The sequence below is a fragment of the Trichoderma harzianum genome (assembly GCF_003025095.1).
Source record: "Trichoderma harzianum CBS 226.95 unplaced genomic scaffold M431scaffold_7, whole genome shotgun sequence".
Taxonomy (NCBI): domain Eukaryota; kingdom Fungi; phylum Ascomycota; class Sordariomycetes; order Hypocreales; family Hypocreaceae; genus Trichoderma; species Trichoderma harzianum.
In genome coordinates, this window is record NW_020209255.1 from 924,831 (window position 1) to 951,312 (window position 26,482).

A 26,482-nucleotide genomic window follows, 5' to 3' on the forward strand; every position below is an offset into this window, starting at 1 on the left:
GTAGCTGCTCGTTACAGCGGCCTTAGCGTACCTAAGCAGCTGCTGGTTTGCAGGGATCGAGCACTGCTGTGGCGATCAGCTAAGTAAGCCTGCGGTGCTGTACTGCTGTTAGTTCCAAGGCCGTCCTCGCAAGGTAGGGAGATCAGGAACAAACAGGGAAGATCCGGATTGCTTGATCAGTTGCAAGACTCTCCCTTTTGGGCTGCGATGGGCGGAAGACGAAAAGGATCCCAGACGCGAATCAGACTGCTTCTCCTTCTAGCTGCTTTTTTTCCCGCAAGCGAGCCAGAGATGCTGCTGGTTGGCCGGCAGATTTTGGTGTCATGTCATGGTGGTTTTGACTTGGCCTAGACGGTGCAGGCGCTGGGCGAGTGGCGCTGGGCGAGCCATTCCAAGGCACCAGGAACCACGCGGGAATCAAGGAAATGTCGGATCGAATTGCTTTTTGGCTCCATTTCTTCTCTGCTGACGGACTATTTGTTCCCATTCTATTTGTTCCCTCTTTCATGTACTTCCAGGTCGACTGAGCGAGTCAAACGGAGCTTATTCTGCGCTTGCATTGCGCAATGCACGGCATCGAGCGATGGTGTTGATGCTTGTAACACGGCAGCATGGATGTCATCTCCATGCAATTATGATGCCATGAGCCCGGGCAACGAGACAGCATCAATCTGTCATCTCCGCTAGCGTGCTGATTAGCACCGTGATACAGCATTAATTGATTCTTCATTCCAAGAAATCATCAATAATTTCCCACGCGGTGGCTGCAGGCTACGGAACTCGGTAGCTACAACCACTATACATATAAGCTTTTGCCTGTGTCGAGCTTGCAACAGCTGGCAATCAAGTCCTATTACCGCTGCAAATCCTTCCCTACCGATCCAATTCGTATCAAATTTTCTGATTTTCCCATCCTCAACCCCCTGCAGATGACTGCGGCGATGCAACTTCTCTCACCTCATATCAAGGACCTTTGAAGCTCCTTTGTTCAACCCCGCTACCAAAAAGTCATGACGTCACCCATGGCCTCTGCTGATTCTGCCCCTAATCACGATCCATCCATAGCTTAGTTTCCAATTCCTCTCTAAGCAATGGATCAAGGTACTAAATAATTAGGCTACTCGTCCGCGATATCCATCTCACTAGTAAGTTTATATACCACTGCTCCGTATCATCCTCCGGGATATCGATCCATTGTCTTCTCATAGGGAGTTCATTGAAATGGAAAAGACTTGAACAACTACTTCAAGTATATTCATACCATCTGCCTACTAAGGACATCATCATAACTATCAAAGGGCCACATTCACCATCCGAGGGCCCCTCCGAATCCAATCAATCCCGCCAATCAATCTGTCTCTGTGCTACTTGATGCCCAACTACCAACTATTAACGAACACATGCCCTCATAGCCTTTCCGCTTCCCCTTAGCCGCGCTCTCTCATCGGATAATTGCATTTGCTTACTGCTCAGTCGCTGGGACCACGTTGGGGGGTTGCTGGATAGCCGCTTTCTCTGTTCAGTGTCTCAATGCGCTAATCGTCTGAAGCCGGCGAGGCCCAAATCCAGCCTCAGCCATCTCAACTGCAAGCTTGGTTGCTTCATCAAAGTCTTCTTCCGGTAGTCCCAGCACCTTATTGGCCAGACCATACTTGGACTCAAAGTTGCCGTCGCCATTGGGATAAAATACGCGCGAGTACATGGCCATACCAAAGCCGATGATGTTGCCGGTCTTGAAGATCTCCTGCCCTCGCTTGAACCGGACGTCTGTTGGCTCATATTCAATCTGCCAGTCGCTATCGGTTGTTCCCAACGCCCGGTGCACGCTGTCGAGCATGTCTCTCTGAGAGACGAGGAAGCTGGAGATGTAAAGGATTTTGTTGCGCCACTGAGAGATAGTAGGCGATTGGTCATTCTCATCGTCAGGCAGCTCCTTGAGGCTAAGAAGCTGTGCCGCCGCCCTACCGCATTGTATCCAGGTTGACGTGTTGATGCGTGTCTTGCCGTCATCGTAAAAGGTGACCTTTTTGTTTGGAATATCGAAGCCATACCATGGTTCACCCATGGCAAGCGAGTACTCGTACCAGAAGCTGCAACTCATGTATACCCAAGACATACCGGCCTTTTCTATGGCATCAACAGCAGCTTGGGAAGCTTGGGCACCGGGAGCGGTCATGATGTCCGTCAGAAGTTGCTTGTTGGCAAAGTCGCCGCCATACGAGTTGGGCATGATCCACGACACACCAGCCTTGGCTGCTGCAGCGATGACTTTGGTCTGAGTATCTCTAGGAGCTGTCACGGCAAGGGAGATGAAGAGGAACTGCTGGCCCTTGAGCCCATCAACGATGGTCTCTTCGTCATCATAGTCGACTTGGACGACTTTGACCCCAGCAGGAAGCCCACTGTTGCTTCCAATACGGGTAATGGCGGTAACAGTGTGCTTTCCGGTCTTGAGCAGCTCCTCAGCAATATACTTGCCAACTTGGCCTCCAGCCTATGGAAAACTTGATCAGCAAACCATGAAACAGAATCAAAGGTAAGACGACAATTGCTAAGCTTACTCCAATAATGGCCACGTTCTCAATACGGTTGGTGAAGCCTGCGGGCTGATCTTTGGCGTACTTGATGGACATGATGGCGATTTTTTTTTTTGTTCTAGGTGATCTGATATATAAGATGAAGGTGAAGAACTGTCTGTCTTTGCTATGTTGCTGTGATCTTTCTTCATTGCCAACATGGACGATATTCGTCTTCCCTTTATACATTTCCCAACTCTCATATCAACCCCTTCTTCTCCCTATTCTCAACTTTTTGCAGGATTCTCCCTTCTCGCTGATAGACCGTATCCCCGGCCCTTAGAAATCAGATCTCCAGACATCATGAGGCGAACGGACTTCGAATTCCCCAAAACAGCAATGGGATCGCACTACCGGTACCGTGGTTCATTAGCTGCCGACAGCCTGCCGAATCATGGATCGCTCAAATACGAAATGAGGTTAGCCTAGCTGAAGCACGGCGACAACACTTGCTAAACTCCGGGTGTCACCACTTATATAATCCACTTGAAGAGGCCATAGCGATCCTTTGAAACACATCATTTGAACGGCATTCGCAAATTGTGTTGCGCCGATAGTATGATACTCGGTCTTGCTCGGATTTCCTAAAATGCCGTTCGAGGTTGAAACGACAAGTCACCGAGGAATTAAGCCGCACTGTGCGCGATTCTATGACGACTACCAGGAATGCTCAGCCAACAGCAGACATGGGAGTAAAAAAACTACCAAGACTCATTGTACAATCCTTAGCTCCTATAGCGGTATTCTTTGACGTTTGAACGCCTCGTAGTTTGAGAGTGGGCGGAGAAGTGCGTCCAAGGGTGGTTGAAAGCCTCCCTCTGAAAGGCCGGCTATTCGCAACATGTTGTGATACATGTAACGTAATGTTTCCAACTCTCCACTACGCTCTTTGCATTCTTCAAAAAAATAAAATCCCAAATTATTTATAACTGAAAAATGGTTATTTCGATGCAGACACTGTCTACGCATGAATAAAGGAGTATCGAAACACCACAGACACAAATGGTGATACCGGAGATACCCTACACTGTAGCATATCCACAAATGGCTGCACGATATATATGGTCTATTGCCCCAAACTTTAAGTTATATTGCCACCACACAGTCTATCTCATCTTTTCATCACGATATCCCATAGTTGGAAAGATATTGTGGCAGTAAAAAGTGCAAAGGGACAGTATATACGCTTCTGAGCTAGGTTCCTTGAATGTGGCGATGTTGCATATTCTACAGACACTTTCCAGTGACACCGCCCACGAACATTCCAAATTAACAGGGAGGTGTATATTATGGGATTCAGAATTAGGAGAGAGAATGAGTAGGTACTTCTTCGGGGATGAAGCTAATAGGACGACTTGCTTGGCAGCCGTGTCTCCTTGTATCTTCTCTTTGCAGCTCTCCGAGCAATCAGACTGACTGCGGATAGGTATATAATCATATAAATAGCGGCAGTAAAGTAGCCACGTTGGAATTTGATGTCAACTACTGCCGCATCTACAAATCATGAGCTGATGAATGGCCTATGAGATAGGTTGATACAGTCATTGCCAGCTCTCAAAGGCCGATTGTCTGCTTTCGGGACCACGGCTACATCAGGAAATCATGAACTACGGGAAATGCAGTTAGCTTGGCAGTTCTGCGAATTGACAGCGATTCTAGGTTTTGGTTCTTTAGATTTGTAAATCTGATTTCCCCGGTGTCGACAGCCTGGACCGGCGCACAGGACCGGCGCACAGGACCGGCGCCCGGGGCCGGGCGACTCAAGTCTTTTTCACAGCATTTTTAACCCCTCCCCAGGCGTGAGAGAATTGCCTTGGTATAGCTATGTAATACGTGTAGTGGGATTTCACGGCATTTTTGACTCAATCCAAGGCTCAGAGGAATTGAACACTGTCCCAATGACTTGTTTAGGTGCTGGATACCGCCAATCATAACAGATTTGAAGCTGGATGAGGTACCATGAAAGGGAGTCTTTAAAATACCGCACTTTGATCTTGCGCAGATCTAAGAATCGCACATCGCAGTACCTACTAATGTGGTCTTTAAGCCCTTTGGTCTGATGAGATGTAAAAAAAGCAGCGGCGACAGCGCACAACTCCTTCCACGATCCTAAAAGATAATGAACTACGTAAAATGTAGTTAGATTGACAGCTCTGTAATTCGATAGCAATTCTGGGGTTTGGCTCTTTAGTTAGATTTGTAGATCTGAGTTTCCAGGTATTGACAGCCTAGTCCGAAGCCTCTTCCTCTTCACAGCATTTTTAGTCCCTCTCCAGGCTTGAAAGAGAATTGCCTCGATGTAGCTATGTAATACGTGGAGTGAGGGTTAACAACATTTTTGACCCGATCCATAGCTCAGAGAAGTTAACACTGTTTCGATGACCATTTGTCTAGATGTTGGAGAGCCTCGCCTCGTTAAATGTCACCAATTTGCAGCTTTTAACTTATACCTACTATAAAAGGAAATCACTGGAATCGCAGAGATAGGAACCATGATTCGCAGTACCAATGTAGCCTTTGAGATCTTTGTTCTATCAGCTATTGGCACAAGATAAAGATCTTACAACAGGTTTCTTTGCAACCTTCAGGGTAGGGCAAGCTGCATCATGGACATATGAAACGTGGTTGATACTGCTAGCGCTCGGTTTGAGAAGAGTGTGTTACTCGACAGCAGACAGACGGCAAGGAGCCGCTCCCGCGATTCGCTAGGGCCAGCTTCGTCTTGGCACAGATTCATGCTTTTGCGGAGGCCCTGGCACAAACTGGAGAGCTGATGACGACATTGGTTCTTTTGGGGATAGAAGAATGGCATGGATCATGGGCCAAGGCGGAACGCCTGTCAGCCCCATTTCTCAATTTGATGGGGTTGCTGCGTTAGTTCCGACAGCAGATTAAACTTCTCCTCGCGAAGGACAAGGGTTCACTCGCCTCGCATACCCTGGGCTGTGGCTTTAAGGAGTTTTCGTGGATACCTGTGTTCATGCTTCTTGGCATGGAAGGTTTCTACGTTACATCTGCATCTTCAAAGTTGAGTGAGGTTTTGGCATATGCCCAGCTGGAGTTAAGATGTGATATCCGAGCATCTTGGTCTTGAGCAGGGACACGCACTGACGCACGTTTAGATTAATTGGTCGCGGGAAGGGTGCTTCTTCCCCTTATGGCCTTGCTGTTCGTGGATAGCTTCTTTTTTTGTGATGAGGAGGCTCTTAGCTCGCCAGCTTAATCCGCCACCTTTTGTCGCTTCCATGCATTAGACCTCGAAAGTTGGAGGCCGGCGCCATCCGCCATTAACATCCAATCTCACAAGCTCCAACCGAGACGAAGGCACGTTGCTAAGGCCTCAACTGGTTTTGGCAACGTGCCGTGCCGCAGAAGTGCCTGTATACGGTATGTGACGCAATTGCCCAAGCTCTGCTTTGTACTCTGTGCTCTGTTACAGACTCTGTGCTCCATTCTTCGTTGTCTGTTGCCTGTCCTTTGTGCTTTGTTCCTGTATCTAGTTTGAACCATCTGACTGACCCAGGGTCCTCCAGGGAGCTTTCGGTCCGTAAATACCCAAGCCAGGCTGGAGATTTTTCCGCCTGCCTAGGACAGCAGCTCCAGCTCCCGCCACATAGGACTTACCGTTTCCATGAGTGCTCCGTGGTGGCTCCGTAGTGGCCAACGGAACATGATGCAGAGTGGCTTGCAGAAAACCGGTTGTTGACAATCCTGTGGAGAAGCAAAGCGGGCTGAGCCTTTGACAGATGGATTTAGCCGAGTCGGGCTCTTTTCCAGCAAGCGAAAGGTGGATATGCAGGCTTGCCAGGATACAGGGGAGTTTCGGGAGCCGAAACAGCACGTGATAATTCACGTGACTCTCCCTTGCAGCATCAAGGAATTAAAATCTTCGCCCGTCATCGAGATTGCGCGCTGGCTTGGTCAGAATCTTTCCACCTGTTCAACTCGGAATGGAGCCATCTGGCCCCAACAGTCAGACTTGGTCAAACAAGAACCTTGAAGTTATTCCAATCTTGTTTTCTCCCTGCTATTGTAGTGGGCCAGCAGCAGATGGAGGCGTCCACCTCGTTTGCAGTGCGGGCCGGAGCATTTTCTCCGGAGCAAAACCTCCGTCTGATGTTATACAACAGCGCCTTTGTATTCTCTTACGCCTCTTACACCACAGCACAGCAGAGACTGCGATCGCGATCCCATCGATGGTGACGCCAACGACTGAGCTCCCACTGGCCCCTTGCCCTCCACTACGCTATCCACAGCGTTTAGTGCTCCTCCTTCTCCTCTCAAGGGCCCTGATAAGATTGCCAATTGGACCGCGGCTTGCTTTACGTCAAGGACCGCTGCACCTGTCGCGGAGGACCAGCCCAACCTTCTACTAGCTACCAGAAGGGCCCGGGCAGGGGTGGGAGACAGAAGGGCTTCTCTCTTACAGGGTTACAGGGGGGTTTCCTGCCTGAAGATATGTTTCTGCTTCGGTGTGGGTGTTGGCCTTGGGGGGATTGCTGGCCGCTTTGAGAACGAGCCGTGCCTTGGTTGGGACGTACGAGTATCGTATGGCTGCATGTTGGGCTCTGATGATTGAGGATCTTGGCTGCTTTGGAAGATGCCAGCCTGACTCTTTTCCTAATATCTTGCTGACTCTTGTGTAGCCGAACTCTACCGCGCACAGATCCGCCATCTCTCTCCTCTTCCTCAGGAATGGTTAGAAGCGCACACTTTGATATTGGAGCCCCCCGCCGAAAGAAGCAACGCCGGCGTATCGTGGAGCTGACTTGGTCGACTCCTTTGGCGCCGGTTTGATATAACTTGGCTTTGGAACCGGGTTGGCTGGCCCCATCCGGAACGGGGGCCGGCTGCATTCTTTTGATGAGTGTGTGTGCGTGCTTGGCCCGGGACACCGATGACCACCTCTGCCATCGCACCAAGCCATCACACTTTTGCCCTTGCCATCAAGTATTATGCGCGACCCGCAGGGCCACCTACGTGACGCCGTCTCCACACCGGCTTTGTGTGCTATGTGCACTATCCTGCATACAGAGACTAGCCAAGTGCTCAGATCAATTTCCTAGTTTGAACCTTGTATACCCTCCCTGCCTGCCTGTCCAAGATGCTTCAAACGGTCTGAGGCATGATTTTGAAGGCGCTAATACGACTTTGCTAGCCCAACGGGCAGCCAGGGGTAACCGTCCTTTCACTTTTCCTTTGCTTGCGGGAATACGGTTCAAAGGCTCCAAACGGCCCCCCAGCCCCAGCCAGGCGGCGATCTGGCTATCATGGCCAAGAATATATTTAGCAATGACGTTTCCGCCTCGTTAGGGGGCGCATATCTTCTTCTCATCTCGTTGCTGATCTGCTCTTCGTGGCTCTCTTAGACTTGTGAACATTATTCCTGGAACTTGTAATCCACGTTGTTGTAGATATCATTTTTCAAAGGCCAAGATCTTACAAGGCAACAAACATGGCTGGCATTGCCGAAGCTTCCCCATACATCGCTTGCGGTCCAGACTACGCCAATGCAGGTCACATTTCCCTGCCATATCCGCCGGCGGATCGGGAGGGCACCTCGACCACGATCTGGCCCAACCTGTGCTACAACTCGACTGGTCTAGAACACTCAGATGTCTTCTTACCTACTCTCCCCTTGCAAACTGCCGAATGGGATATAGCAGAGGGCTTCCTCAAGTATCCCGACCCAAGCAGCATTACCAGCCCTCCCGCCGAAAGCGTTACATCTGGCAGCGAAAGCTCTCAAAGCGCCGGCATGATATGGGATTATCAAAACGACCAACTCCCACAGGGCCCTGAATACAGCCCGTCAACACCAGGAACCTCCACCACATCCGACAACTGCTTCTCCATCGCACCATCATCACTACACACATTCAAGGAAGAGCCTTCAACAGCCTGCAGCAAGAAGCAGACCAAGACTCGAAAAGCATCATCATCATCATCAACTGAAGAGGGCAGCGTCGCAAAAAGGCCTCGCCGGACCAAGACCCCTCAAGAACAAGAAGCAAGCCGCCAGCGCATTCGAGAGAAGAATCGCGTGGCGGCGGACAAGTGCCGCGGCAGACAGCGAGTCGCGGTGGAAAAGCTCAGCTCCAGGCACGACGCCTTGGAAGATGAAAACCGACAGCTCAATCAGATTTTGAAAGATTTGGTTGCAGAGCGGATTGTGCTGAAGAATATGCTGCTGGAGCATGGCAGCTGCGGGTGCGAATTAATTGAGAATTATCTGCGGGACAGCGCGGTGCGATGGGTGAAGCAGGTAGAATCACAGTCTATTAATGTAGAGGCGGCCTGACTAGTAGTTTATTGTAATGTAATAAAACTAAGAATTAAGCGCATCTTTTGCTTGCATCTGTTGATTGATTGTGAAATCTGGCTCGAATGTTTTTTTATATCGCCTCTGGAGTTGGTAGACCCGAGTGCATCCATTTGGAGTAGCATCGCGATGCTATTCACACACAATCTGACAGCGGCACCACGGCATATGCAGCGCCTCCAAAGAAACATACGGCATCATCAAACGGGTTTACAAGTCTGAAATTATATATTGATGGTATTATATGATTTTAATAAGGGTCTAACAAATTTGGCATATTTTTAAAGATTTGCTAGTAGAATGAGCGTGTAAGTGGCTGTCGCCGCTCCCGTCCGTAGAGCCGCATCTTCATCAATTCCCAACGCCATCTGCACCTCTCTCTCAAAATTCTACAAAAAGAACTAAATAATCATCTTCTACACCTTCATATCATAAAATCCACTCAAAGTAACACAAGTTCATCCCCGTACCAGCACTCCAGACCCTCTCAACACCCATCAAACCATCACCACAGCACCAACAAACCCCACCCCGTCGTCACCAAACTCCCCTACAAACAGCGACATGAAGTCGAATATGCACAGTTTTTGACACCTCCGCCATGTATGTCATTCCGCATGCCCTAGTCTCACTCACTCCCACCCAGCTGTCCCAGCGCTTGCCGATCGCTCGTGTCCGCATCCATGGCCGTGGGACCGTTGCTGATCGGCGCCCGAGGCTGCCGTAAAAGGTAGACCATACGGGGATTAAATAAGGCTCGACCGTGCGGAATAGGGTTCTTGGCGAACATGTATGCTTGTGCAAGGGTTGTTTTTTACATACCAAGAAGCAAGCTGTGGTGATGGCGTCAGAAAGGGAGAGATAAGGGAGTGTTAAGGGGATTTTTACCCTAATTTTTTGAACTTTTGCTATTATATGAGCTGTATGAAGTATATGATTCCAGAATGGGTATTAGGAAGGATATGCAAGGCGCGTGATTGAGACTAGAATCGAGATGCAGCCTTCTGATCGACGTTTGGTGGAAGGTTTTCTCCGAAAGTAGGACGGGTTCGAGAATGTAAGTGATCTACGAGACTAACTTGCACATCAACGGGTATGGATTTTGGTGCTTTTCGTTAATGAAACGAGGCTTGACTAACCTGTGATCTTCAATGATTTACCGGTAATAATTTGTCGCTTGTCTAGCTGTGCATATAACAATGGATAAGAGCGAGCTTTGCGGCTCGTCATGCCGGATCGTCGACGGACCCGGAACATAACTTGTACATATGGCCGGAGAAAAAGATCCGTGTAAATTTTTATTGCTATGAATCTTTCTATGACTCCATTACATCACTTGCACATCGACGATGGCGTGAATTGTTATAGAGTAATATCGTGGGGGTGAATAGCTGTCTATCCGGGCATGTGCGTGAGATGTGGCATATATGGGGAGTTTCGGTACCTGGATCACGGTATAACAAAGAGTTTTACTAGGATGCAAGTCCAAAAACAGAAAATCTGATCCATCACAGCAGCCAAAGCTGTATTGCCTTGCTTCCTACGTGCCGTGGACCTATGCCATCCGAAGAGACGGGAAGAGTGGACAGGTCGAGATGAAGAAACTATGATCAAACTAACATTGTATTGAACAATTCATGAGTATTGTAACCAAAAAAGATGTAACAATGCCTGGCCGGATCTACCGCTTTATGACATGAATCCTAAAACGCCTCCATACACGCACGCCCGCCTACCCGCCTGCCACGCCGCTGTACTCTCAACATTGCATGTTTTTTTTTCAACGCTCGCTTTCTTTGCATTTACAGAGTTGGTTGTGTTTTCTCAGTCTCAGAAACCAGTCTGGGAATGTCGTCAACGCTGGCCTTGCCCAACAGAATGGCATTGACAGCCGTCAACAGAGGATAATCCTTCTCGAGTCCTCGGGCCTTGAGGAAGCTGTTCACCTCAAATGCCGTGCTGGTACCCTGGAGTTTCTGTCCGTTCAGGTCTTGCTTCTCCACCTCGTCAACAGAGATGCCCTTCTCAACAGCCTTCTTCGCGCAACGGAAGTTACGTCCTCCGGAGCAAGAGGTGATCAGATCGGCAACACCGGCAGAGGACTCGGTAAAGGTCGCGGTGTGCACCGTCTCGCCAAAGAACTCCTTGCCAAACTTGACCATCTCCATCAGGCCGATTCGCATAACGGCAGCCTTGGCATTGTCACCCCAGCCACGGCCATCCACGAAGCCAGCGGCCAAGGCCACAATGTTCTTCAGAGCACCACCAAGGGAGACACCAGCGACATCAGAGACCAACTGGACGTGGAAGTAAGGTCGGTGGAAGAGAGTGCGGAAGCAGTCGTGATCAAGCGGAGGATACTCTGCAGGGACGGGGGTCAGCTTCGTCTTGGACTTGCGTCCCCTAGCATCGCGATGCGCCATATCAGAAGGCTCAGTGACGGTCATGGTGAGGTTGGGGCTCTGGGACCGTGGCGTCGGCGCCCTGCTGTTGTCCATTGGCGGCGGGTCGTAGGCAATGGTTGTTTCCGACCACTTCTCCGCGGCAATTTCGCTGGCGATGTTAGCCCCGCTAAGAGCACCGACGTAAATGTTGAGGCCGTCGCCGATCCATTCGCTGAACAGGCTGACACCGTCGTCCGACACGTTGACGCCCTTGATGCAGCTGATGCCACGAGCAAAGGGCAGGATCTTGCCGCGGATCTGGTCGCAGACATTGCGGATGAACTGGTGGGGAAGGTTGAAGATGAGGATGGTGGAGTCTTGGACAGCGTCGACGAGAGAGGGGTTGGCGACGATGTTGCTGGGGAGGGCGATGCCAGGCAGGTATTTGACGTTTTCGTGGTGTTTGTTAATGATGTTGGTGAGCTTTTGGGGAGCGTCGCCGATGGACTCGTCGTAGTACGGTGACGTCTTGGGGATGCTGACGTCTTCCTCATACACCCACATCTGGACTTCCTCCTCAAAGAGATCCTTGTTGACTCGCGTGTTCTCGGCAATGATTTTTGCAATGGTAGACCCCCTAGACAAAGAATGGAATTAGAAGCTGACAAAATACAGATGCTGAGTTATTATTCTCGTACCAGTTGCCAGATCCCACAATGGTGACCTTGTGCTTCTTCTCGGCGCCACCCAGGAGAGCCATCTTGTCGGTTTTGTTGAGGTTGTTGAGGGTGGAGTAACTGTAAGAGAAGCTGAGCTTGTATGCGACGCTGTATCGGTACAAGCAGAAATTGGCTCCAAGGGTGGAACTGAGGCGAGAGCTAAAGAGTCGAAGCATACAATCGAGAGCACCGCAAGTGTATATGCAAAGGTATATATACCTGTTTCCAAGGTTGTCTCGTGCCAGAAAGCAGGAAATTGCAGCAAGAGGGAAAAGAGTGTGCCAAGCTCATCGTGCCAATGACGCAGCGCATTAGACAGGCTCACCGCTTGCCGCTTCGGGTCCTCGCCCCAACCGATTTACTAGGGCCCTGGTTCAGTGGTTGAGCATCCAAGGCACGCGCCAACCGTTTTTCGCCGAGATGCGAGGGAACCCCATCAGTATCACATGCAAAGCTGGCGTGCAGCATGCAACAGCGTCACCCCTGGCCTGGATTGGCCTTTCACATGCCAGCGATGAGGCATGCTGGAGATATGCGTCTGGTGATTGAACTGACTGTCGTCATTTTGTTTCCTTTTGTAATTAAACACAGATGCAATGGGAGGATCATAATCGGCGGCTTGAGCCGAGGACTGGTAGGGAGTATCACGGCACATCGGACACATGGGAGTGCAACACCGTGTAAGTGTGCTTATGCAATGCAATGCAGCATCTGAATTGGAGTGCAGCCATTTATACTTTCTTTCTAAATAGCACGTGTTTCTTTTTTCTTTTCTTTTCTCTGTCTTTTTTATTTCTCTAATTCCGACACAACTCGTTTATAGAGTGGCTAGCTAGTGCCACATCCCGCACACTCCACGTGGCTATCCAGCAGGCCAATCTTCCAGTAATAGTGTCAATAGATGGATGGATATTTCTTCAGATACTAGGTAAAACAAGACAACGACAATGGCCATGATTGATAGGAATACATCAGTCCCTGTGTACTAGTAATAACGCACTAATGCAATACGGCAAACTCGCTCTTTGCTGAAACAACGATACAAAGCCAGATAACGTTAGCGCCAATGTCTGACAGGCTAAAACCCAAAAACCTAACAAAACAGAATGCTCTCCTTTTACTCTTCGTCTTCCTCGTTCTCTTGCATCAAAGACGCCTTCTCTTCGTCTGTTCCAACTGTTCCAAGGGAAAATGACTTTCGTCGCTTCGACTCGTCCTTTGAATCCTGCGTTCGCTCGCCATCGCCAAAGATGAAAATGAAGATCTTGTCGTAGCTGTACCACATGACGCCAAACAGCCCCGATATCGTGTTTGCAGCCCACCGCGGAACCTTTCCCCTCTCGTCTGCCAAAAAGGTCGTTATCCCGAAAAACCAGAGCAGCATCGGTGCCCAGAAGAGGAGGAATAGGTTCTGCCCAATCTTCTGCCTCAACGTCGTCGCGGTGTAGGGCTGCATAGAGGCCAGATAGTCTTGATAGGCTAGAGGAAGGTCATGCTCTCGTGCACCGTTTTGCAAGAGCTTCAGGTATCGGGCGCTCGGCTGAGCATAGTCGGGCTTTGGCCTATGAGGACTAATGACGAATCTGGTCCACCAACTTCTCTTGTCTGAATCTGGTTCGAGCGGGATGTACGGCGCATAGAGCGTTCTTGCGAGGAAAGGTTTCGGCAGCGTGGGCACCGGTGGGAATGGCTTCTCCGGAACGCCAACGTCGGCGGGCATTGGCAGACACGGCACCATGATCTCCTGGTAGCCTGAGCCACCGCCCTCGGTTCTCATAATGTTTCGCCAATCTTCCTCTGTCACTTCGTATACGACTCCCATGAGGCCACCATCCCACTCCTGCTCCATCTTTGGCGGTTTGATCGGTGGGACGATTGGGGGGTGAAGAGGGTCGGGCAGCTTGGGCTTTTCGGGGAGCTTTCGATATCCGACATTTGCAAAGCACGGCTCTCGGTATGGCAGTCCGGGCAGGTCGAATGTCAGGCGCAAGATCGGGACGGAGACGTTCATCTGAGAAAGAGGTCGCACTCTTCGCTTCCCTAGGAATGTCTCTGCACACATGTTGGAGCCGTAGGCGAGGTAAAGGACGGTTTTGGCAGACTGCGCGACATCTTTGGGGGCATCTTCGGCGGCTTGGGCGAGACGTTTCGGCGAGGTGTTTGGAATAGAGGATATCGGCGGATACGAGCCTTTTGCTGGATGTTGTTCTACATTCTCGGCCTTTTCGAGAGCGGCCACAGCAGGAGCGATGGCGTCTGTTCCCTTCATGATGGGCAGACACGCGCGTACAATCTGGGTACGATGACTAGCTGATGTCGGGATTAAAACCTCTTCGCTGGCGGCGCAACTACCGTACTTATGGGCAGAGCGTCTAGGCAAAACGACACACGCATGAAACGCGGCTAGGGGGCTATTTATCAACTAATGCTGCAACGATCAACCACCCTCCAAACGCCCTCTTCGGCACAGCGCTGCCTGAACCTGCAGGCTCCTCATTTTTTTCTCTCCGTGGTTGTGACTAACGAGCTGCTCTAACTTGCGGACTCCAAACCCGTGCGGAGCGTCGGACCTAGGCTTGCCTGCGAATACCGATGATCCGACCTATGGCAGCGTTGCAACGGCTGAATAATCACCAGTCGTGACATCAACTCGGCGTGTCGCCCTTGGTAGTTCATCCTTGGGCACAGGGGAAACTCCGCACGTTAAAAAAGGGAAGCGAATGGTTTAAGTTGATCGGAATTATGGATTAGTCGTTGAATGGAGGCTAACGGGCTGCTGTGCTCAGCAACATGGAAGGGAAGGCGGGCCGAGACGTGGTGCGACGCGGGTCTGATTTGCTAATCTGGCCTGAAGGAAGAAGACAGGATACGGTGAGTGCGTAAGTGAGCGGGCGTAAGCTGTGCCCTTCTCGAAGGATTTCATCTAATCTAATCTAGAATGCGGTGCGGAGCATCTCGTATTTGACAACAGCGGACCAACAGGTAAGAACACGAAGATCGCTGAGGGATACGAGTAAAAATCAATGACAGCTTCTGTGACCCCATTTGCCTATTTTGCGTATGCAGCAATACCCTTCATGATGCACATGAAATATGGGGAGAGTCAATCGTAGCACGTATATGTACTGTACTGTAATTGAAGAACCGTTTGAGCCTAATTGATCTCCATCGCTTGGTGGCTTCCGAGAATCGACAGAAATAGACCAGCAGAGATTTAAAAAGAAAAAAATCGATCAAAACCACGCAATCTTCAAGTACCCACCGACTAATACGCAATACTCCGATCCGCCAACATTCGCCCTGACCCGCCTCCTTTAAACGACCGAGTCGAGTCAAGCCCATTGTGCCGACCCAAGAGCAAAGATGGAACCACTTTGCAACGACCCTCTCCAAAGGCGAATGAGACGCGCCAGCGCCTCCCAAATGGGCAGCAGTCCTTCGTCAGCCTCACATGGCGCTCGCCCAGGGGTCCACAGCGAAGGCTTAGCACGCGCTCTAAGACCCCTACTCTGCTCTCCTATTGTGACGCCGGCGGCTGGATCGAGGTTACTTCGGTGTGTTTTGCCTGCCCATGCTAGCCTCACTTTAGGAAAAGTGTCTTGGATGGAAACACTGGAGCAGCGGGAAGAAGGCGTCGAAAGGGGGGACAAGGTGGGAAAAAAAAGTTGTAGAATGTGTGTCGTGTCCTTTTTTCTCTCTTTTCTCGTAACTTCGTAAGACGGCAATCCCAAAAGTCAGTGAATCTTACTTTTAAGATATCCCCTCTTTCTCTCTTTCACAGTCGATCTGTGTACGTGTTCTTGTGATGCTGACTGTGTGAAAAAGGGTCTGAGATAAAAGTGAGTTTTAGTGTTTCATGCTGCGCCCTTGAACTCTCCGGCTTACCTTAGCTTCTTCGTGTGAATTTGCGCAGGACTTCACAAAAATCTGGCAACATTCCTCTGCCATCCGCTCGTTATTATCTTTTGTGTTTAATCGGTTGATTGAGAACCATGGCGACGACTGTGTCGGAGGCGCCCAAGATGGGCATTGAGATGATGCTGGAGCGCATCATGGGCGCGATGGAGAAGCAGGTAAAGGAGGACCCCTGTGGTTGAAAGGCCGAGGCTGCGATTTTTTGCTGGCGGCATTATCGGGCCCATCAGCTGGATGCATCGATCAAGATGAGAGTGAGTCTAATGCGGAGGTGTAGAACCAAGAATTGACTGAGCTGCGGAAAGAATGCTCAGACCTTCGTACGTCGAACAGGAGCATGGAGATTATGCTCCAGAACATTTCTGTACGTCGCCATCTCGCATTGCTTTGAATCACCGGCATTCAAGTGGCATTCATTCTCTTCCTTCATCTTGTTTGTAATTCTCACAATCCAGCAGCAAGGACGCAGCAACAGCCCTCCGGGTCTCTCTGCCGGCATGTCCCCCAGCATCGGCCGTGAGCGAGCCCGTTCGCCTTTCTTGCCTCGTCGCTCTACAGCCCCCCAGGCTGGTCCTACTCAGGTCTTGATCACATCGCCCTCTCGCGAAGTCACCACCCACTCTTTTCCCTTCCCGGATCGTGAGATCCCCGGATTCTACGTCGTGATCCCCGCAGGTGGTGCTGGTACCCGCCTGTGGCCCCTCTCTCGCGAGAACCACCCCAAGTTCCTGCTCGATGTCAACCTTTGTGGCAACAGCTTGCTGCAGTCGACCTGGGAACGACTCCTTCCCCTGGCTGGCCCTTCACGAATGACTGTCGTCGCGGGACCTGCTCACTCTGAGGGCATCTTGGGCCAGCTGCCCAACCTGGATTCCTCCAACCTGTTCACCGAACCCGGCCCCAAAGATTCCATGGCTGCCATCGGCTTGGCTGCTGCTATCCTGCTCAGACGCGATCCCGAGGCAGTGATCGGATCCTTTGCGGCTGATCATATGATCTCTGGCGAGGATGCTTTCCTTGGTGCTGTGACTGAGGCCGTCGAGGTGGCTAAGGAAGGCTACCTAGTCACAATTGGCATTGCACCCTCTCACCCTGCCACTGGATTTGGTTATATCCGACTGGGTGACAAACTTGGATTAAAATCAGCTCCGCACTCACGACTGGTGAGCTCCTTCAAGGAGAAGCCTGATGCTCACACCGCTGCCAAATACCTTGCTACGGGCCAGTACCGCTGGAACGCGGGCATGTTCGTCACCAAGGCCTCTCTCCTCATGGAGCTGATGAAGGAGAACTGCCCCGATCTCTATGAGGGTTTGATGAACATCTCTGCAGTGTGGGACGATGAGGCCGCACGCAAGACTGCCTTGGAGGAAGTTTGGCCCACTCTGGAGAAGATTCCCATCGATAATGCGGTTGCTGAGCCTGCGGCTGCCCAAGGAAAGGTGGCAGTCATTCCATCCACGTTTGGTGAGTTACTGAAGGACAATTGTCGATTGTTGCACTTGATGGAATAATATGTGCTGACTTGCTTAGGTTGGGACGACGTTGGTGACTTTTCATCTTTGGCCGAGATGCTGCCGGCTGAGTCGAACAAGCCTCGTGTGCTTGGTGATCAGAGACTGGGTAAGCCACGCCTTTAGCCTCATTATCTCCTAGAAAGCTCTGCTGACAAGCTCTTGTAGTTGTATCCGAACAAACTGCTGGAGGAATCGTTGTGCCCGTGTCTGGCCGGTTGATTACGTGTCTTGGTGTTGACGACATTGTTATCGTTGACGCCCCTGATGCGCTCATGGTAACTACTAGAGCTCGTTCCCAGGAGGTGAAATCACTGGTCAAGAAATGTCGCGAGGCTGGATGGAAGAATTTGTTGTAAGATCAGCTGGAAATATGCGTTGATTTGCTTTTTTCTTCTCCTTCTTCTCTTCTTCTTCTTTTTTATTTTTTTTTTGGTTTGTTTGGATGGGAGAGACCAGAGTGGAACTCGACCTTGGCGTATCTAGCCTAAAGGGCTTCTTGCCAGCTGCCCTTTGCCAGCTGCTAATGTCACGCACATCTAAGGATATGTTGCTATGCGTTTATCACGCTTTTAATGCTCAGTTCAATTCAGATTTTACTTTATCTAATCTTTTTCACTGATTGCGAGGTACAACGGTACCTTTCGTGGTTTGCACCTTGATTCTAAGGAGGTGCCTCAGGGTTGAAGAGTTGAGAGGCACTCCTTCCCATTTCACAGGTGCTCCTCCCTCACTTTGTTGACCACATACAAAAAAGAATTCCCCCAATCTCTTCCCCTCTTCTTCCTCTTCCTCTTTTTCTTGCTTTCTTTCCAAGCCTCTTCGTTAGCAATCTTCATGACACCACTCGTTAATCTCTTGTGACTTCCTTGATCATGGCACCTCGACTGCGCGCTAAGCCGAACACACATGCAAGGATGCAGAGAACTTTAACTCAGTTCAACGAGCTGGACGTTACTCCCAATAGGCATGAAGAGAAGGCAGATGAACCATTTCCTGACGACCCCAACTCGGAACCTATCCTTGTTGATAAAGATGAACAGCTCGCCAAGCCTTTTACCTGGTCGGACGCTGGCTCTACTACGAATAATACCAGACGGAGTTCACCAGCTGACCTTGGGGATTTGTCCACTGACGATGTGTGGGACTTCGACGAATCTTTGGCCCCATTCTCGAGCCCGACTTCCGGGAGAAATAACTTGCCGGATACGATACCTTTAGCCTCTGCAGGACAAGACAACCAATCCTTTACTCCAAGGAAGACAGTCGACTTTTCAGAGACTGCATCCACCATTTATCGTAGCTCCTCTTTCGTAGGAGGCAATGAACCCAAAGATATCTGGAATTTTGACGATAGCCCGACAGATAGCAGCCCCATTCTGGAAACATCTAAAAAGATGCCAACTATACCGTCAGGTCATCTACCAGCCGACGAGCTTTATGACTTGACTCCTAAGAAAGCTGTACCAACGCCAGCCGCTGCTGCATCAATGCCCGCCGCAGCCAAACCAAACGGCAGCCAGCCAGTCGTTAATGATGAGACCAAAAGTTGTTCGTCCAAACCAACTTTACAGCCAAAGGAAAAGAAGCACCGACCGAAGGCTAAAAAGCCCATTCGGTTTGATTCTGTTACCCAAGAGATACTGGAAGAACCCGTATCCAAGAAGAGGAAGAAGCAACCTGCGCCCGCTAGATTGCCAATCGTCAACGCTTTGAGAGAATCTGCCAAAGCATCTAGTTCTCCTGTCGCAGGTTCTCCAAAACCGAAGCCGAAACGGGCTCGACCACAGAAAAAGAAGAAACCAGAAATCCCTCCAGTCCCCAAAAATCCCCCCAAACCCAGAGGTGAAGATATTATCACCTTTCTCGACAGCCCGGTCCAGCCAGTTGCCGAAAGTCCCTCGGAATACCTTCCAGAGCTTCCAAGCACTAGAAAAGGTGAAGATTCCAGGGAAAGCCATTCTGCCAGCAGTGGCGATGACTTCACTGCTATACAGGAGCCAAAACAACAACATCGCTGTGTACCAGCAGCAATCGACAGGCAGGACAATACTCTGAACGAATCTGGGGCAATTTTCGCCGAACAACACGGAGCAAAGAAAAGACGTCTGTCGAGACAATTCAGTGTGTCGGAAAAAGGCAGCCCAGTCGTTGTTAATGACACTATCCTTCCTGAGAATATTCAGCTAGTGCCCGTCAAACCGCATCCTCCCATGAGCGGTCGTCTAGAGCTGCCTATTGCACCACAACCTTCATCTTTTTTGAGGAGCGCTTCAAATGATGAGCGTACTGAACAGCAGCATAGCAGCGCTTTCAACGAAATGAATGGCAAATCCTCGTCGCAATGGTTACGACGCGTAAGTGACAAAGCGCCGGCTCCGAAGCGTAAGCCCAGTATCGGGAGAAAGCTTCATGATGAGATTATGAAAAGCTTCCTAGGACAAACAGATGCGGAACAAGAGCCCCAAGAGTCTGAAGCAAAATCGGCCTCTGCTGCCAGCCCCAATCATGTCGAAACCCAGATACGCCATGCTGTTGACGTGAGTAGTATTCAGCAGTTTGTTTGGGAAGTCACCTGCTGACCGCTTAATAGCAATTGATCGCTCGGTTAGATGATAAAAAGAGAGCCATTTTCAATGTTGTCGATACATATCAGAAAAATGGAAAAGATTCTGTGCTACACCTGAAGCAACAGTGTTTACAAGATAGCGCCAGCATGGCGCAGGCCTTCCGCAGCGATGGTGGGCTGTTTGGCCAGAAGTTACAATCAACAACAGAAGCCATTCAGGCACACGGCTTGGCCAGAGCGGGATCTGCAATGGAATTTGACAATTCACTTCAAGCTCGACATCAAGTGTATGTTCGAACGCGTCAAAGCCTTGGGGGTCTGCGGGATGCGTTGATGCGAGAGAAGAATACTGTGGTGTGATGGAGGAGGCGTGGGGTTTGGCATGACCCGGCAGTTCAAGTCCGGGATTCTGGCTGTGAGATGAGTGTTTGGCTCCAGTGATGCATGTATCATACGTGCAAGAGGACGAGACTGATGTGTTTGTTTCTTGGTGTGGTTGATTGCCGCTTGTGCTGTAGCAAGCTGGGATCTACGATTTGATGCAAGCCCAACGAATGTAGCGGCAGACGAATTCAACTGTCAATGTCATGAATCATCATACAGCCTCTGCATCCAGTGAAATAAGCGAATTGGCCCAAGGTAGCGTGCAGAGATGCATGATGCATGATGTGATGTGGGATGGCTGTGTCAATTATGCAGCCAGCCAATGGGGATTTGAATCATGTTGGGGGCCTGGAATCACGATGCAAGCTTTGGCCTGAGACACGGCGTTGTGTTGTCTTGAAATCGTCCTTGGAGTGGCGCAGAGATTATTTATCAATATGCCCTTTTCCGGAGTACATACTCGTATGTAGTTTGTAAGTGCCGGATGACAGGATATTGAAGACTCGGGGAGGATGACAGGGAGAGCCGGCGGTGAGAGAAGCCGTCGTCGTCGATGCGATACCGGGATCTCCATCGTTACATGTGTGTACCTACAGTAGCACCTACAGTATGCGCCCGATGGAAGTGGTGGCGGTATGTAGAGATAGATAGGCATGTACTCCGTAGTTATGTACGTGCTAAGTGAGTTGGTAATAGTATCAGCCTCAAGCAAGCAAGGTAAAAGACTGGTGTCATGGATTGATGTCAGTTGCCATTGCTGGTAGGGACCACGAAGGACGCAAGGCAGCTAGCGGGTGAGCGGGCTGGGGATGCCAAGTTGCCAGCGAGCACTTGTAAGACGCAGGGCTTGTGGGGTAGCGGCGCAGAGTTGGTTGGCATGTGAGGCGGCGAGAAATGGGGAGTAAGACAAGAGCAAGCAGTTGGGGTGTGGGATAGCAAATGCATGCCTACGATAGGTGTGACGATGCCGAGGATGTGCAGGTAGAAAAAAAGTGTTGGTGTGGTGGTGCTATCAAGACTAGACCAGGGAGTACGATTGATGCATTGCGGTGTGGATATGGAGTAATACAGATGCTTGTAAGATATGGAGGAGAAAGAAGAGTATCTAACGAGTGAAATAGAGAGATGCAACGGAAAAAAGGGAAAAGAAGGAGAAGATGGAAGGAAAAAAGGGGGGTTTTCTCTCTGTTGGTGGATGATGGTTACAGACACAGACGAGACAAGGCCGGGTTCCCGACCCAAAGGTGACGTGACGTGCATGCCAGCGGGTAGCTGAAACGGGCATGAGGGAGCACACAGACAGGATTGAGCAAATCAAGAAGCGAGAGGGCTCAAACAATTTGCAAATGGAGAAGCAACGGAAAGTCGGCGAGGGAAAACAAAAAAAAGGGAGGATGGGGGGCGCGTGCGAAGAAGACGATGGAGAATTGGGGGTCGGTTTGTAAGTGGTTGGTTAGCGGTATGAGGAATAGGCGAGGAGTAGTATATCTTTGGGCCTGGGGACGTTTTTCGTTTTTCATTTTCGGACTGGTCTCGGGTTGTTTGCTGCGTTGTTGGCCTGCGATTGATTGAATCGATTGCTCAGAGGGCTTTGACGATTGGCTGCATTGAGGTGACGGCACTCGGGATTGGTGAGAAGCGGTTCTGTGGCGGTTTGCTCTTTTTGGTGCCTAACTCTGGGGGGAAGGATAAAAACCCACGTTTGACCGACGACAGCGCGCAACATTGGCGAGATCGAATACGAAAACTACGAGAGATTGAACATCGTCTATTACGGTGTTTGTTGTCAAGCACCAGATAGAAACCGATATGCGGTCGTCGAGGTCATCATCGGCGTCTTCATCGCCTACTGGAAACTGGAGGTGAGAACTGCGTCTACTTATCTACTACTTACTATTCCATCACCACCTACCTATAATGCACTCTTGGCATCAACATCACCCGGTTTGCCCGTCCGGGGAAAGGGGAAAAAACAAAAGAGTCATCTGCCCATTCTTTGATCGCATGTTTTCCCTCTTTTTCCTCCCTAAAAGTGCTGCTAGGCTCAGCTAGAACGCCTCAATGGCAGTGACGCAAGTGCAAGGCACAGCCCACATGTTTTCACTTGAGCCGGTGTCTCCGGGCGCTGCCTTGGTTTAGGTTGGTTTGGGGGGGGAACCAAGACAAAGAACAGCAGAAGAGAGAGCCCGGGGCGGCTTATACTTTTGGCTTCATGTTGAGTCGCGACGCCCACCTGACTTGACGGATTGATTGATTGCCTACCCGTGCATATTGATTAATTGGCTGTTTTCCCATTGCTGCCTTGGAGAGGAACCTATTGCGACCCCTTTGTTTGCATTTAGGTGCATGTGGTCGTATTGCATCTGCCTGTTCTAGGTACTGCATACATACGCATGAAACACCTTCACTTCACATCGTCTTCACCTCAACATCATCACATCACGCCTTTTGTCTCCCCCCTCGTCATCGCCCGTTTCATCGCAATCTGAGCTCCTCCTCAGATTTCGCTTCACAAAGCCGGATCCAAAACCTGAACCGACCCCAACGCCCCGCATTTATTTTTTTCAAGCCCATTTCCTTAATCTGCCGGGCTTCTCTCGCCTTACACACTTTTTCTTCTTTTTTAATTCTTCTACTTCCTGTCTAAGACGAAACAACAAAACTTCTCTGATTCTCATCTCTCTGCTCTTTTTTTCGCCTCTTTAGCAGTCATTTCACCGGCTTTTCCTTCATCTACCGAAGCCGCGAGTCCAGCTCCGGCAGCAGCACAAGCTCGTCCGAGTCAATTCGTCCTTGGGGCAGCTCCAGCACCAGCACCAGCCGGGCGACGCCGCGCGACGATTCGCATAGCAAGAGGAAGAGGCGCAAGCACAGGATGCCTTTCCGACAACGCATGGCCCGCCACTTTGGCGATTCTGTACGGCATTGTCTCATTCTTTTTCCATCTTTTTTTCTCTTTTTTTTTTTTTTTTTTTTGACCCAACGACACTTGCAATCTCTTCTGCTACCGAATCCCACCCTTCCATTTACACGCCCTTGAGATCCTGTTTGCTTAGGGCCCTGCTAACGTCATTGGATCGGCAGCTGTCCCCCGAAAAGGCCTACCTCAGCTACTACGATGTCCTCCTCACCGTCGAAGACATCAAATCGCTTAAGAATGATTGGCTGACCGACAACAACATTGCCTTTTGGGAAGAGTATCTCGAGCACGAGACTCTTCCGCGATTTCCCCAGGCGCGCATCATCCTGCTGCGACCCAGCATGACGTTTCTCCTCATGAAAGAACCCGACATGCGCCATGTCCAGGCGGCCCTGCCCGACTTTTCCAAGGTCACCCACGTCTTCCTGCCCATCAACGACAACCGGAATGTTGCCCAGGCCGAGGGCGGAAGCCACTGGTCGCTGCTGCTGGTGTCTGTTCTCGACGGCATTGCCTTTCACTACGACTCTCTCGGCGGCGCCAACTATGCAGAGGCAGCCCTTGCGACGCGGAAGCTAGGTACCATTGTCGGACGACAGATTCGATTCATCAACCTGGAGGATTCGCCTCAGCAGGAAAACGGAAGCGACTGCGGCGTGTTTGTCTGTCTTTTGATGCGACACCTGCTCGTCAAGCGCCTGCTGGTGGCCAATGCGCGAGAAAAGGTGTCAATGAGCATGGCCGGAAAAATGGTCGATAGCAACGGTGGCCGGAAAGAGATGCTCAAGATTATCGAAAACTTGCGCAAAGAGGGAGAGCGTCGCAGATCGTGAGTGTCTTCTGCTTCAAACGTAATCTTTTTGGTTGATATGCGATGGCTAACAGAGATGCAAGGAGAAGTGCGAGTCCCTTTACCTCAACCAAGACTCCCCCGCGAATTGAATAGAAAGCTGCTCGCTTCGGCTCTTGGGAAGAATTCGAGAAACGTTTGGCTGGACAACACGGAGATGACAAGGCTAAGAAGTCTCCTGTTCTTCCTGAAGATGCAAAGGTGGATAAGCCAAGGGTGGCTAAGCGAAAGGCTGTTGATGCGAAGTTGGATGATCCGGAGACTGGCTCCAGCAAGAAGAAGAGTCCGAAGACAAAGAACCTGGAGACCAAGGATGTGAAGACCAAGGACTTGAAGGCAAAGGACCTGAAGACTAAAGATTCGAAAACAAGCAACTCAAAGACGACTGCCTCAAAGACAAGCAACTCAAAGACAGGTGCTTCAAAGACAGGCGCCCCAAAGGCAGCCAAGCAACCCGAAAGACCTACGACGAAGGCAAAGTCGGCTGGCAAGGGGCAGTTGGCATCGCCATCTTCTTCCAATCGCTCCGCTACATCCAGCCAGTCGCCAAAGAGTAGCTCTTCAGGAGTCTCCAAGTCTCCAAGAACTCCAACCAAAAAGTCTCCACAGAGCTCGCAGAGCTCGCAGAGCACTCCGACTCCTGTCCGCATGCGCAGGATTGTCCAGCCACCTCTCGATCCTAAGAAGCCCAACCTGCTCGAGATGAAGTTTGGTCTTATGAAGGGATTGAAAAGGTCCGACTCCGACTCCAGCTCCAGATCCAGATCCAGCTCCAAGCCATCCGCTGTCACTGCCAACCTCGCCAAAGCCGCACCCATCAAGGATCGTGGCCTCAAAGCAGCCTTGAGATAGATTTTCGGCTGGTTCTTGCACAAAATCGTGCCAAAGACCGATGACTCACCGAGAGATTCTGTTTAATCTCGTCCTTTTTTCTTACATTTTGTTTTGTCAAGTTTCTTCTCGTTGAGCTCAATATGTCGCTTTTGATAGCGAGCTTGTCATTGAGTTTTTTTCGATTATCGATTGCGATTGTTGCATGTTTGGCGTTGGATAGGGTATGATAATGCGGAGGCAGAGAACATACCCCCTAGTTTGTGAGAGGAATTCAAAGACTTTGAATGAGCTTGATGAGTTTACAGCGGCTGAAGTTATGCCGATGGGGGACGGATGATGTGAGGGACAAGACGATACCAATTTTGTTTGTTTTTTATTTTATTTTTGCTACGAGATATGACCATGACGGCTTCAGAGCAAAGGGGGGACATGGCGCTACCGGACATGGCATTTGCAGCCATCGACGCATTGTCGAGGCAAGTGAGGGTTTTTCGACTCAATCGAGACGGGTGGAACGTCTTTAAGCATAGCATTTCTTTTCATAGCATTTAAATTGCAAGTATTGATCAATTAAATGGATGATTGAATTATGAATCCCAGCTCCAGAACTCCTAGCCCTACCATTTTATATGACCGTATATTGTTCAAGCACCACGAATGCTGAACCCGTGAATATTTTACTCTTTATCTGCTCCATCTTGCCGTTGTCTCTTGAAATTCCAACGTAGGTGCTCATGGCTTGAATACCAGCAGCGCAAATTCCCATATTTATAGGCCAATAGTCCCATATCAATCCTACTCCTTGTTCACAAACGCCGGATTCTGCTCCATCGTAGCAGAAATGTATCCCCTCAGCGCAGCCCATCTATTCGACGCCGCCGGAGCTGGCGTCGGAGCAGATGCCGGCAAAGAAGCCGCCGAGGTCTTCTCAGGCTCTGGAACCGCACTCTGCGTCTGCGCAGGCAAATGCGACAACTGCGCCATACTAACGCCAAACCTCGCCATCTCGCCCTTCAACAACCTCTCCTTCCTCTTCAAGGCACCCTTCTTGCTTCTTAAGCTCTGGTGCTTAATCTTGCCATCGAGAATCTCGGCGGCGCCCTCTCCGTCGGCGAGTTCGGGCAGCGCATCGGCGAGACTGTCGAGGGAGTTTAGTGTTGCGGATTTCTTTGCGCCGCGGCGGCGGGGCTTTGAGGATTTGGAAATACGCGAGGAGGAAGAGATGCGGGATACGAAGGAGGAGTGTTTGATGGTGCGCTTGTCGCGTTTTGAGGAGAGGAAGGAGTCTGTTGTGGAGGCGTTTTGGCGGAAGGTCTTTTGGGGGGCGAGGGGGTGGATGGAGTTTGTTATGCGGGCGTGGCGGAGGGCGGTGGCGGATGGTTTTTGGGGGGCCTGTGAGAGATGGAGTTAGTTTTATGGGATTGAGATTGAGAGTGAAAAGGAGGGAGTTGTTACCATTTTGAAGGGTGGTTTTGTTGGAGTGTCACATGTGAAG

The 26,482-nt window shown here is 50.3% G+C and overlaps 9 protein-coding genes across 9 annotated transcripts; 4 read left to right on the forward strand and 5 right to left on the reverse strand.

Annotated features, from left to right (window-relative positions):
• Positions 1-1,519: 1,519 nt before the first annotated feature.
• Positions 1,520-2,633, reverse strand: M431DRAFT_6146 (hypothetical protein; the record flags this gene model as incomplete). The annotated part of the gene is made up of 2 exons (XM_024921586.1): positions 1,520-2,494; positions 2,562-2,633. The coding sequence occupies 2 exons, from the start codon at positions 2,631-2,633 to the stop codon at positions 1,520-1,522; spliced, it is 1,047 nt and encodes a 348-aa protein (XP_024773543.1).
• Positions 2,634-8,031: 5,398 nt separating this feature from the next.
• M431DRAFT_6147 (hypothetical protein) lies at positions 8,032-8,877 on the forward strand (the record flags this gene model as incomplete). Its single annotated transcript, XM_024921588.1, has 1 exon — positions 8,032-8,877. The coding sequence occupies one exon, from the start codon at positions 8,032-8,034 to the stop codon at positions 8,875-8,877; it is 846 nt and encodes a 281-aa protein (XP_024773544.1).
• A 1,823-nt stretch (positions 8,878-10,700) lies between these two features.
• Positions 10,701-12,042, reverse strand: M431DRAFT_87546 (hypothetical protein; the record flags this gene model as incomplete). Its single annotated transcript, XM_024923809.1, has 2 exons — positions 10,701-11,919; positions 11,981-12,042. 2 exons carry the CDS (start codon positions 12,040-12,042, stop codon positions 10,701-10,703), a joined length of 1,281 nt encoding a protein of 426 aa, XP_024773545.1.
• A 1,076-nt stretch (positions 12,043-13,118) lies between these two features.
• M431DRAFT_6149 (hypothetical protein) lies at positions 13,119-14,270 on the reverse strand (the record flags this gene model as incomplete). The annotated part of the gene is made up of 1 exon (XM_024921589.1): positions 13,119-14,270. The coding sequence occupies one exon, from the start codon at positions 14,268-14,270 to the stop codon at positions 13,119-13,121; it is 1,152 nt and encodes a 383-aa protein (XP_024773546.1).
• Positions 14,271-16,367: 2,097 nt separating this feature from the next.
• M431DRAFT_445644 (hypothetical protein) lies at positions 16,368-18,047 on the forward strand. Its single transcript, XM_024915231.1, has 3 exons — positions 16,368-17,383; positions 17,450-17,539; positions 17,599-18,047. Exons 1-3 carry the CDS (start codon positions 16,414-16,416, stop codon positions 17,787-17,789), a joined length of 1,251 nt encoding a protein of 416 aa, XP_024773547.1. The 5' UTR covers positions 16,368-16,413; the 3' UTR covers positions 17,790-18,047.
• A 258-nt stretch (positions 18,048-18,305) lies between these two features.
• M431DRAFT_482724 (hypothetical protein) lies at positions 18,306-20,359 on the forward strand (the record flags this gene model as incomplete). The annotated part of the gene is made up of 2 exons (XM_024916059.1): positions 18,306-19,970; positions 20,024-20,359. The coding sequence occupies 2 exons, from the start codon at positions 18,306-18,308 to the stop codon at positions 20,357-20,359; spliced, it is 2,001 nt and encodes a 666-aa protein (XP_024773548.1).
• A 503-nt stretch (positions 20,360-20,862) lies between these two features.
• On the reverse strand, positions 20,863-21,362 carry M431DRAFT_508928 (hypothetical protein). Its single transcript, XM_024919193.1, has one exon. The coding sequence runs from the start codon at positions 21,326-21,328 to the stop codon at positions 21,128-21,130; it is 201 nt and encodes a 66-aa protein (XP_024773549.1). The 5' UTR covers positions 21,329-21,362; the 3' UTR covers positions 20,863-21,127.
• Positions 21,363-23,258: 1,896 nt separating this feature from the next.
• Positions 23,259-24,249, forward strand: M431DRAFT_86929 (hypothetical protein; the record flags this gene model as incomplete). Its single annotated transcript, XM_024923739.1, has 3 exons — positions 23,259-23,300; positions 23,468-24,132; positions 24,204-24,249. The coding sequence occupies 3 exons, from the start codon at positions 23,259-23,261 to the stop codon at positions 24,247-24,249; spliced, it is 753 nt and encodes a 250-aa protein (XP_024773550.1).
• Positions 24,250-25,782: 1,533 nt separating this feature from the next.
• On the reverse strand, positions 25,783-26,445 carry M431DRAFT_482726 (hypothetical protein; the record flags this gene model as incomplete). The annotated part of the gene is made up of 2 exons (XM_024916060.1): positions 25,783-26,379; positions 26,443-26,445. The coding sequence occupies 2 exons, from the start codon at positions 26,443-26,445 to the stop codon at positions 25,783-25,785; spliced, it is 600 nt and encodes a 199-aa protein (XP_024773551.1).
• Between the last annotated feature and the right edge of the window lie 37 nt (positions 26,446-26,482).